The sequence below is a fragment of the Sciurus carolinensis genome, chromosome 9, assembly GCF_902686445.1.
Source record: "Sciurus carolinensis chromosome 9, mSciCar1.2, whole genome shotgun sequence".
Taxonomy (NCBI): domain Eukaryota; kingdom Metazoa; phylum Chordata; class Mammalia; order Rodentia; family Sciuridae; genus Sciurus; species Sciurus carolinensis.
Window position 1 is genome coordinate 135,845,001 of NC_062221.1, and position 12,815 is coordinate 135,857,815.

Here is a 12,815-nt window from a genome sequence, read left to right on the forward strand (position 1 = left end):
AAAAACAAAAGAAGCTCCAACAGGCATTATTAGAGTAGCTAGCGGATTTAATCACAGACTATCAATTTGGTAACAACTTTGAGTGTGACATGTCCTGATTTTGACAGTTGTCTATGGTTATATAGAAGACTATCACCCTAGAATACATATTAAAATATTTGGGGGTAAATGGGCATGAAATATCCAGAACTCAAGATTCAAGCAGTTCAAAGTAATCTATATACAAAGTCAAAATACACAAAATTTTACAAACTATATATAAATGACTACTAAACTTAAAGGTATGGAAGTTCATTCTTCTTTAAATTTTCCAAATAAAAACTTTTCAAGAGGAAGGGAAAAAAAAAAAGACTTTGTACTTACTCGTGGCCACATAGCCTAGTTGTGGAACCAAATGTTCATCTGCAGAATTTTCTCGACCTGGTACTAATCTCTGATACTTCGTTGGATGAGGATTTCCATCTACATCTACCAAGAATGGTGGAGGCATAAGATGAGGAGCCTGCTGAGTTTGCTCATCTAAGACGTAATTATTAGAATCTCTAATCAGTGGTCGGTAGTCAGTATGAAAGAACATCTGATCAGGAATCTAGAAAAGTGAAGTTCACAGGATGACATTTTCAAGTATATGTATACTAAAGAAAACAAATATTCAACAGTTAATTAAAAGCACAAGGATCAAATAAATACAGCTAAATTATTTCTAATCTCGTTTAACTTTCTATATGCTACAAGAAAGCATTAAAAATGACCTTTTCATACGGTTTGCTGCATCCAAAACCAAATATCAGTAGATGCCCATGAGAATCTGTACAGGCAAAATGCTGTCCGTCCTGTGAAAACTTGCAGTCAAACACAGCTCCATGTCCTTGGCCTTCGATCTAGAAAACCCAGAGGGGGGAAAGTTAAGACCAATTCTATACCAACACTTTTGTTATATAAACTTATTTAATGTGAATAACCTGTTACAATATATCCCTTCTGGAATTCCACCCCACACCCCGCCAAGCCTGAGAGGTGGACATTGAACTCAGGCCTTGCCACATGCTGGACAAGCACACTACCACTAAGCTATAATCCCCAGTATCCTAGAAAAATAAATGTATAGTATTTTTTATTAAACACATAAATCAATTTATATATTATCAGATTCTTTTTAGACAACACTAACCTAGAAAAAAAAATTCAAAGATTTTCTAAGCATTAGTTCTCCAAATGATCAAATGAGCATTTGAACTAATCCAGACTTCTACCAGTGAATGAAAACTTAATAAACTTTTAGTAAAATATATAATAAAAGCAAATAACCTGTTAGGTAAATGATTACAGATTAACAAAGTTTCACATTTGTGAACCAAAATCAACACTTTTCTGGAATTTAAGGAGAACTTAACCTCCTCACTACTAAGATGACAACCATGCAAAACTGGGCAATGCTACCAAGTCTCAAGACATGTTAAAAGGCCTGTCGTTCCTACTTGAAACCAGGAGATGTCAGGAAAGATGCCTGAAGTGTATCATAAACATTAACAAACAGTTTCACCTTTTTTTTTTTTTTTTAAAGCAGTACTGGGGATTAAAGACCGGGGTGCTTTACCACCAAGTTACATCCCCAGTCCTTTTTTTTTTTTTTTTTTTTTGACATGGGATCTCACTAAATTGTAGAAGCTGGCCTTGAATTTGTGATCCTCCTACCACAGCATCTGTAGAGGTGCTGGGATTACAGGCATGCCCAGCTAAATAGATTTTTAAACTTCCATTCCGTCGTAAATTATATTTAGTTTAGCCTCAATTAAGACCTTTTTACCCAGTAAGTCACTCAATTTATCCTAATAATCATGTACAAAGATATTCAAAGTATTGTGTTATATATTTTAGAAACCACTTAAGTTCTCAACAAATAAGCTACTTTCTTCTGAGAAAGACTGAATTTATACTCAAAAACATTTAAGGCTTTCAAATAAGGTTTTCACATAAAATGAATTTTAAAAGTTCTTTTAGGAAATATGTGCAAGAATACCAAAATACAGACAAAATGATAGAAGATATAGACGAATGACACCATTTGAAAAAGCTCAATGAATGTGAATGTTTGTATATGAAATCTGATGAGAAACGGGCATGTGGAGTCTCAAAAAAGCTCCATTAAGCAGAATACAGCTGTAAACCCAGCTACTCTGAAAGCTGCGACAGGAAGATCACAAGCTCAAGGCCAGACTGGGCAACTTATCAAGACCCTGAATCACAGTGAAAAATTAAGAGGGCTGGGAAAAAAGCTCACAATGGTAGAGCACTTGCCTAGCATATATGAGCACCTGGTATCAATCTGCAGCACTAGAAGGAGGAAAACAGAAGCAAAAAAAAAAAAAAGCTACATTAGTTTTCTTTTTGCAGTGCTGAGGATTGAAACCTCAAGCACTCTACCAACTGAGCTATATCCCCAGCCCACTACATTAGTTTTACAGTTATAAAAAGGAAAAAAATTATTTTATAGTGGAAAAATCTGACAGAAGCCACTTTAACCTCATATTTAAAATTGTCACCATCAATAGTGGGACAAGTAAATATCATGTAACTCTGAGGGATGCATAGAGGGTACAATATCATTGTTCAATTGCATCGAAAAAATGTGTAACATGGGCTAGGGATTTAGCTCAGTTGGTAGAGTGCTTGCCTTGCAAACACGAGGCCCTGGGTTCGTTCAATCCTCAGTATCACAAAAAAAAAGAAAGAAAAAGAAAAAATGTGTAACATGAAGACATTACCAGTCAAACTGAAAGATGTTCTATAACATTACTTGTATATACTCATAAAACACTTAAGGGCAAGGAGGAGAAAATAAAAATACTGGAGGGCCATTAATGATTAAAGAAAACCAGAGATATAAAACCACTTAAGGCAATATATGATCTTGAGTTGGATCCTGGTCTAAGAAACAAAATATAGCTTGTTTAATGACACTGCTGGGCCAACTGACAAAATTATAGATCTGGATTATATAATGCTATTTTAGCAATGTTATATTTACTAATTAATAACTTGCAATATGGGTATATATGAGAAATTCTAAAGTATCCTAAAGAATTCTCATTTGATTCTAGAATATAACATATATGCAAAAAGAAAAAAGATGAAAAAAATCTAATGATGCTTGAACAACTGAAACATCTAGGGGGCATTCTGAATATTATTCAGTTACTGAGGATTATTTTACTGGCAGTTATTTATAATTTTATATGTAATTCTATTATCATATATTTCAATATTTTAACTACTGAAAAAGTTTGTATAATGACCATGAATTTGTCAATTTAGACATACTGACACACATTCATACACAAAAAGCTTAACAGATACGTTTTGAAAATTCTTCCCTTGTACACAACAATTATAAAGAGAATTTTATGTGTATATTCATATACAGCTGTCAGATACTTACCAGTTTTACATACTCTGATTTACAGAAAAATAAACCACCAAAATGCTAAAATCTATTTCTGGCTAACTCTCATAATGCAAATACTCTAAACAAACAAAAGCATGCATAAAGGTATACCTCACTTCACTTACCATATTAAAATAATGCTTCATCTTGGTTCCTTTTGTAATATCCCATATAAATATGCTGCCATCATGTCCTGCAGATAACATGATTCTGGAATCAAAGGGGTGTGTCTCCAAGACAAATACTTCATCAGCATGTCCCTTTATTCAACAAAATCATAACATTAATGAAGGTTTACAAGTTATAACTACAAAAAATTTTTTAAATACATCCTGTCATACTATATATGGGATTTTAAAACTGTATTAAGGATAATAATTTATATATTCTTATGCATAAAAAAATTTCCAATCATTTGACAAACAGAACTTATTCAGTATAGTACTTTTAGAGTTTAAAAAATAAGACTTGAAGTATTTTGATTTGTCATATTAGTAAAAACCACCTACCAGCAAATTATGAAGCAGTTGTCCAGTATAAGAATTCCAGACTTTGAGGACATGATCATTCACAGCTGTGACAACAAGGCTATCATTCTGATTCCAAGCTATCATTGTTACCTTGGGTTTCATAAACCTTTCCTCTTCTGAAGATAAGTCTCTAACAAAAAAATATACAATGTGTAAGCCTATTCTGGTGGCAGACTATACTATTTACACAATCCTTCATCAATACGGTAACTAAACAAATGCACAGCTACAAGCCTGTAATTCCAGCTACTGGAGAGGCTGAGGCAGAAAGATCCTAACTTCAAGGCCAGCCTGGGCAAAATTAGCAAAACTGTCACTCAAAATAAAAAATATAAAGGGCTGGGGATATAGATGTGATAAAACACCCTTGGGTTCAATCCCCCACACAGTATCAAAAAAACAAAAGCAGTAACTAAATGTTACTATTTTTTAAGTCCTAAAGAAGTATCGTCACATCTAACCCACAATGTCTAGAAACAGACTGGGGCAAAACCTGAGGGGTACAGAGTAACTCAGAGGCGGTTCAGAGTGAATAAAGGCAGATGGTCGGACACCACTGCTATATCCAAGGCAAAGTCCCTTTTCCCTGGCTTTTTCCATTTCCTTCTCTTAACTCCCAAGCCTATGGTTCATTCTTGCTTTCAACTGCTTCTCCAGAGAAACGAGTTTACGAAGAAGAAAATCTGCCTTCACATCCCTAATTTCTAGCCTCTATCAAAGGCAGACACTCCCAAACGCTCCAACTGTGAATGAGACCGCACTCTTTCCATCTCCCTATTTGTATGTGGCCCTTGGTAAGAGTGGCCTTGAATACACATTCACGTTTTACTGTCTTTGTTAAAGTGATATACGAAGTCTGTAAATTAGAATCAGAAACAGGAGGGAGCAGAAAGGCCTAATCGGTTCTGAAGTCATTAACATTCTAAAAATCATAATCACCTAACCTTTCAATTAAGAGACAGCTGTAAGATCAAGGAGTAAGTGCTACATCACCGCCACCTATGTAAGCATAATGGAACAGAGAAAAGAGTAAGTCTCAGCAGATCAGACAGGGGAAGAAATAACATTAGAGGTCAAACAAAAGGAGGCTAAGACTCTTGGCATTAAACTAAAAGTTTTCCCAATTAACTAGTATGAATTTACTAACAAATTCCATTTCACCCCGTTGATTAGCCAAGATTAGAACACTAAAATAATTACCCAGTTAATTCTTACAGAAGATTCTGCTCTTTAAGATGTAAAAGTAGGAGAACTTTATATGAGGAAAGTATACTGTCATCATGAAGAGATTTACAAGAAAAATTCACTCCATAAATGGGAATCTGACAGCAAGCAAATTAAGCATTTTCATTCTCAATATAGTTTTATTCAAGTTTAACATTTATGCTCTTATTCTGCCTAATAAAATAACTGCTCAGGAGTGACTATAATTTCAAATTATCTTCACTCCCATTTTCCTTCATTATTTATATTAACCAAGGACTGAATGTATTTACTTTCACACTGTTTTCAAATATCAAGATGAAATATTTAACATGAAAGTAAAATTTTTTAAACTAAAGGGCAAGAGTCTTTCCACACTCCACAACAATATCAAGATCAAATTTATTTTGAACACGCAACACAAATCTTTGGACTACATAAGTCAATTTCTACTATTGAAAATAAAGCAAGACATGATGCCTCCCTACCACCTGCCAGTACCAGGGACGGGACTCAGGGGCACACTACCACTAAGCTACACCCCCAGCCCTTTCTGTTTTTATTTTGATACTGGGATCTCACTGAGTTACCAAGGCTGGCCTCAAACTTGTGATCCTTCTGCTTTAGACTCCTCAGTCTCTGAGATTACTGGTATGCACCACCGCCTAACTAAACAGGATTTTCTAAAAGATAAATGTGGGACACAAGTTTCCACATTTTGTAGTGATAGTATAAGAAAAATTGTAAAGATAAGCTTTAGAAACGACTTAAAAACAATATTTATGACTAGACTTCTATTGCTTACAGTGTACCTACAATAATAACAGTATTTAGAAAAGATAAAAGAATATACAAATACACACTGCAAGCCAGGCAGGGTAACAGAAACTTTTGCGGTAGCACTTCAGTTTCCCAATAATACTTCAAAAGATGAGGCCTCCCTTCCCAGATAATGACTTTGCCAAAACAGGTATAAGGGGTATTTGAGTCAAGGTCTGACTACAAAATATGTATCACACTTCACCATCCATATTGCCTCCTCCAAATATACACAAAAACACTTTAGAATATGCAATATCCATCTCGAAAAGGGCTACTTATCTCAAAGTTGCTCAAACCATGTCTGAAACTTGGGTGGGGGCGAGGACCAATGAACGTGCCTTCAGAACCATTTTACTGGTCCGCTTGTTGCATGCACCACTGGAACTCAGCTTTTTTAATTTTTATTTTAACAATCAAGTATATTTGTTTTCGTAAGTCTCAAGCATAGCTCCAAATTAGCTTTTTAAAATTCGTATATAAAATTATATTTTCCACACTCGACATACTCTGAGTTAATTTTGTAATTTTTCTGTAAAATAGTAGGAGGTGTTAATTGAAATGTAAAACCTAAGGTGGTCAATGCAATAATAAACCACATGTTCCTTATGTTAATCTGGACATATGGGATTTAAGTGTTTATCAGATATACTATTCACTTAAGACTATAGCTCTTTATGAGTGGTTAAAATCTCAACAAAATAACCAATATATGGGCGAAGAAGAGGAAAGGAGAAAGGGAGGGAGGTACCCATGACACACCTTATGATAAAATACTTACCCTGAGATTCTGGTAGCCATATCCAGTAAAATACTTCTCCACTCTAACTGCTCGAATCTCCAAATTCGTGCTGTTCCATCTCTGCTACCACTTAGGAACCTTAAAATATTCAGAAAAAGAACTTCTACACACATACTTGCTACAACTAAATCAACAAACAAAGAAAACTTCAATGTAGCTGCCCTAACGAAAGGTCAATGTACAAGTGTTAATTCAAAAAACAGGTTATTTAGGGCATATCTGGGTGAGAAAAAAGAATTTGATTTGCTATGAGTTGCCTGGCCCTAGGAAACAAAACATTAAAAACTCAACTAATAGCTTTTCAAACAGATTGAGGTTTGATCATGTAAAAGTAGTAGCGGGACAAAGGAGAAAATTAAAGGTAAGGGAAAATTGTTAGCAAAAACTCCAGTTTAAGCATATTAATATTAAGCGCTAATTCATGCCGGCCACTGTAAAAATATATTAATTAACAAATGAAGGTGCAAAGACTACAATTTAGGAAAAGCACCTGGCACATAGCAGATACCAGTAAGGATATAATTTAGGTAATAATTTAAATTTAAAAAATTAAAATAGGCTGGGGATACAGCTCAGTTGGTAGAGAGCTTGCCTAGCATGCACAAGGCCCTGAGTTCAATCTCCAGCACTACCGAAAAAAATTAAAATAATTTCAATGCAGATGCAGTGACTAATAAGAAAAAAAACTTTATACTACTCAAACAAGGAATTTCATCATCACTGAATGTCTTTTTTCACCCCAGCACATCAGACATCTAGCCAAAGAACTATTCTTGGTCACAGAAAGCAATGAACACAATTCTAAAATCTTATAATGTTGTGTGTTTTCTGTAAACACAAACACTCTTAATTCAGTTAATATAGTCACTGTAGAAGAGTATCTGTAATACATAAAGTGACAGTTCTACAGTTAATAATGTATTACCTCAAAATTGCTGAGATTTTAAATCTAATCACCAGAAAAAAAAAAGAAAGTATATGAGGTGGCTGGTGTTTATTAGCTTGAGTTAATCACTCAGCGATGCAAACACCAAAACATGATATTGTACCCCATAAATATAAACAATTATGTCAATTAAAATTAAACTTAAAATGATAATATAAAAGGGAAAGTATGAAGTTATGTATCTCTATACTATTATGTAGCACACCGTATTTGCCTAAAACACACACAAATATAAACACACTTACCTATCACCATTGTTACAAAATTGGATACTATCTACTTTATCCTAAAGGGGGAAAAAAACAAATACACAAATTATTATCCACACAGCCTGCTAATTAAGAAGTTTCAGTGCCAGAAGCACCAAGCAAGAGCTCTGCACTTGTGTTGCTTAGTCCAATCATTCAAAATTATTTCATTTTTATATGCAAAGACTAAAGAGGATCCTAACAGGAGTACTAAGACACAGTTCGCATTTCCAAGAGAGGCACATCCAGTAGAAAGACAGCCCTGTATATAAAACTACTTATGTGGGTGGGCATGGTGGTACATTGTCCATAACCCAGTAACTCAGGAGGCTGAGGCAGAAGGATTTAAAGTTCAAAGCCAGCCTCAGTAATTTAGTGAAGCCCTAAGCAACTTAGTGAGACTGTCTCAAAATAAAATATTTTTTAAAAGGGCTAGAGATAAAGTTCAGTAGTTAAGGGATCCTGGGTTCCAAAATAAAAAGATTTATGTGGAAATGAAAAGGTATGTATGGAAAGTGATCACAATTTTAAGACTTTAAAAGAGTTGAAAACAAGGCATTTTCACTTAAGGCAAAGAAAAACAATTTTTATTTTATTTATTTTTTTTATACCTTTATTTTATTCATTTATTTATTTATTTAGATGTGGTGCTGAGGATCGAACCCAGTGCCTCACACATGCTAGGCAAGAGCTCTACCACTGAGCCACAACCCCAGTCCCAATTTTTATTTTAAAGTGATAAAAATCTATCTTTATGCGTCAGGGTTATAAACACTTGCCTAGCATGTGTGAGGGACTGGTTTTGATCCTTAGTGTCACAAAAAAATAAATAAAATAAAGGCATGCTGTCCATTTACAACTATAAAAATAATAAATCTATCTTTGATAAATAACCTCTGGATGGTAACTGCCCTCCCTAAATTTCCTTTAGAAGAAAAAATGACCTTACCCCTGTCCAGAAAACTGAGTTATCTATCTTACTACTTAATCACAACTTCATGAACTTGACAAGGACAAGCGAGTCACTCTAAAACTAGCCCATCCAGACCAACTGTCATAAACTAGATTTTAGACTAAAGCCAAAATAACTACTGTAAAATATTAGCCCTCTCAAGGAGCTAAAATGAGTTGCCAATGAAATTTCTTCTGTTTAAATGCAATCCTTATGTGTTAAAGATTAGAACAGAATTCACAAAAATCATCTTATACAAAGATGATTTTCTTTTTTCTTCTTTACAAAGAACATTTTCTTCTTTACAAAGATACACTCTATACACTCTATAGTTCAGTGGAAGAGCAGCTGGGGCATGTGTTAAGGTGCTAGGTTTGATACCTAGCACTACAATATATAAATTAAACAAAAAAATCTCTAAATTTTAATATTTTCACTGTTCAGTATAATTTAGCAAAATCTTCGTAGGCATATCACATCAATGACTTATCTCAAATGCAGCCATGATTTCATATTTTAAATCCAACATAACCTAATCAAAACTCTTTAAAATAGTTGGGCACAGTGTCACCTGCCTGTAATCCCAGCTATTCAGGAGTTGAGGCATGAGGATCCCAATTTCAAGGTCAAATTGAACTATATCTCAAATTTAAGAAACAGGGCTGAAAGTGCAGTTCAGTGGCAGAGTACCTGCATAGTATGCACAAGACCCATGGTTCAATCCCAGTTCCCAGGAAGAAAAAATGTTTTAAAATAAAATTCATTCGTTAAACAGGGAAAAAAGCTAAAATAAAAGTAGAACAGTAACAATTTCCCTTATCAATAATAGGAATATTAATTATTCTACATAATTTTAAAAGATGAATGCTTACAGTGTGGCTTTCAAGTTCTGCGATTTTTTCAGGTGCTTCGAAACCCAAAAAGTACATTCTGATTACATGATCAGTACTACCTGTAGCTAAAAACATGCCACCTGAAATAAAAATGTAAAGGTTTAAACATCCAGTTTATAAAAAAATCTGAATAAACCTAATTTCTACATTAAAATTTAAAAAAGCAAGATCTCTTATTCCAAAACTAAAGTTCTCTCTCTACATTTATTTTCTAACTCATTGCATAAATTTATAAAACTCTTATTTGCAACTTTCACATACAAAATGAACCCAGTCTAGAATGTCCAGTGTCCCTCTGTCCTGGATGTGGAGGCGAGGCCAGGGCCACGTCAGCACCAGTGCTCTACACTACTGGACAGGAGGGGCTGCTTTGCAAATCGTCATACACCTCAACCTAGTTTGGGAATGTAAAAGTTTCCTTCTTGACATTTTTGAAATTTTCACACTTTTGGGAGGAAAGTCTTTGACCTATTCTTAAAAAAAAAAAAAAAAACCCACAAAAGTTCATAGTATAAGAGAAAGGTGAATAATTTCACCAAGATACAGGTGTGGAAATCAAATTTAAGCTAACAAAAACATACAGTAAAACCATTCAAAGAAAATCACAAATTCTGGTTTATCACACACAGAGCACATAAGATAGGAACAGATCACATGAACACCTCAGCCCTCCTCCGTTCTCTCTGTCACTGGCCCTCATTACTGTTAGCAATTAGAGAAATGCTGAATCAGACAGTGGGACACACCAAAAACAAGGGTGATTAAATGAACATCACCAATTAAACCTAATGAAAGGACATCAGATGTCATTTACCACCTATCTGAATAAAGATTCTTAGCAGTAATGCAGAGATTTAATAAATGCTCAAGTAAAACTAAAAAAAAGATTACCGAACAAGTTACCTTACCAACACTAAAAGAAGAACAAAGCATTTGAACGCCTGGCCGAGGCTTTTCAGTGAACTTCAAGGGGCGAGGACTTAAAAAGAATAAGATGTTGCTTTAAAATACGTTCGTTCAACACATTACACATCTGAAATATTAGCTTCAATCTGGCATATCTAAGTATCATAATCTTATCTCTACAGTACCTTTACATAGGCCAAATATTTTTTACGTGGGGTGACTAGAACTCAGAGTGAATCCATTATCAACACCACAAAGAAGTATATAGAAGCACCATATTATAGCACTGGACAACAGAAGTGGAACACAAGCCACCGTTTTACTATGTAACCACACTTTAAGAAAATAAAAAGCTAAGCACAATGGCACAGGCTTGTAGTCCCAGACTCTTAAGGCTCAGGAACGATTACTGTTTGAACATGGGAGGCAGAAGTATCCACTGAACCCAGGAATGCAAAGCCAGCCTGGGCAACATAGCGAGACTCCGTCTCAAAAAAAAAAAAAAAAGACAGTAAAAGAAAATTAATTTTGTAAATTGCATTGAACTCAATACACCCCAAATATGACAACATATCATCGATATCAATATAATTTTAAATAGATACTTTATATACTAGCCACATTTGAAGTGTTTAAGTCCGTATGGTAGACTGGACAGCACAGGTCCAGATTATGAGCTAGTTCTTATGATCCTCAAATGTTCCTGCCTGAATTTTTGATTACATATATAACTGTATATTTGACATTTTAAAAAAATATTTCCCATACATATTACTTCATTTCAATTATACAAAGTGTGCTCATGAAGACAAAATCTATGGTTCTTTAACATATTCAACCATCAACAAAATAAACTGTATACAGTAAATAGTAAATGACATACTTGCTGTATGTAATAAAAATTATGTTCAAAAGTAAAAAAGCAACCATAATACATAATTTATCTTCATAATCAAACTTCATTTCATTGAACTAAATACTAACTGCATTAAAGAAGAATAAAGTCACTTACCTAAATTTCAGGGATTCCAAATCCCACTGCCAAAAGCAAACTGTTCCATCAGCACCAGTGGAAACCATATACCTTTGAGAGCCTTTGGCCATAGGGCTAAACTAAAAAGAAATAATATATATAAATTAGTTTTGAGAGCTTCTGTAGTTTTAACTTACATTTAAGTTTTCCAAAGTTAACCCCAATTGACATTTTTAAAAATATAAAACACAAGAAATTCAAAATACAGGTCATATTATAGTGAAAAATCTAACCTGTATGTTAATTTGTTATATGATCTCAATAAAGACAATATTCAAAACTAAACAAGAGGAAAAACCAGAAAATCTTTACACAATAAATTCTCAGTCTAGGATATTAAAGCACATCACAGGGTATTGGTAATTAAAACCACTGGACACAATCACCACCTTGACAGAATGACCAACAAAAAGGCTTTAAAGTTAAAGAACAGCTGCTAATACAAAATGAGGGGGCCTAGCACAGGCCTGTCATCTGAGCCACCCAGAAGGCTGAGACAGAAGGGTCACAAGCTCAAGGCAGCCTGGCAACTTAACAAGACAGTCTCAAGTTAAAAAAATTAAAACAGTTGGGGTACAGCTTACTGGTAGATTCCTCCTGGTAGAGTGCCTACCCCCTGACACACACAGGATCTGGCAAGGAAACAGTTCACTGCTTAAATGTCATGCCAACACCCAAGCAGTAATGGGGAATAAGTCTAGATCCATGCTTCACACTGTGCCATCAGGACACATTTCAAATAGATCAATGATATACAGGTTTAAAAAATAATATCACAGGGCTGGGGCTGCAGCTCAATGGTGGAGCACTTGCCTCTCACCTGTGAGGCACTGGTTTCGATCCTCGGCACCACATAAAAAAATAAAGATATTGTGTCCACCTATAACTAAAAAAATTTAATACCACAAAATATCAGAAGAAAATGCAAGATCACATTGTAATTTTACATTTGCATTTAATAAATTACCAAGTATGCTAAACAAAGGCCATACAGAAAGGAAGATCAATTTGGTTCACAGACATTCAGGAAGATTTAGA

The 12,815-nt window shown here is 34.5% G+C and overlaps 1 protein-coding gene across 3 annotated transcripts in view; it reads right to left on the bottom strand.

The window, feature by feature from the left end:
* The window catches only part of Brwd1 (bromodomain and WD repeat domain containing 1), a 119,816-nt gene that overhangs the window by 84,505 nt on the left and 22,496 nt on the right, over nucleotides 1–12,815 (bottom strand). For all 3 annotated transcript variants that reach the window (XM_047563871.1, XM_047563872.1, XM_047563870.1), the window contains exons 9-17: nucleotides 11,757–11,857; nucleotides 10,747–10,817; nucleotides 9,818–9,918; nucleotides 7,991–8,031; nucleotides 6,779–6,877; nucleotides 3,955–4,105; nucleotides 3,571–3,705; nucleotides 753–881; nucleotides 364–589 (exon numbers count right to left, since the gene is read on the bottom strand). In XM_047563871.1, coding sequence (XP_047419827.1) covers nucleotides 364–589; nucleotides 753–881; nucleotides 3,571–3,705; nucleotides 3,955–4,105; nucleotides 6,779–6,877; nucleotides 7,991–8,031; nucleotides 9,818–9,918; nucleotides 10,747–10,817; nucleotides 11,757–11,857 — 1,054 coding nt within the window. The remainder of the gene's footprint in view (nucleotides 1–363; nucleotides 590–752; nucleotides 882–3,570; nucleotides 3,706–3,954; nucleotides 4,106–6,778; nucleotides 6,878–7,990; nucleotides 8,032–9,817; nucleotides 9,919–10,746; nucleotides 10,818–11,756; nucleotides 11,858–12,815) is intronic.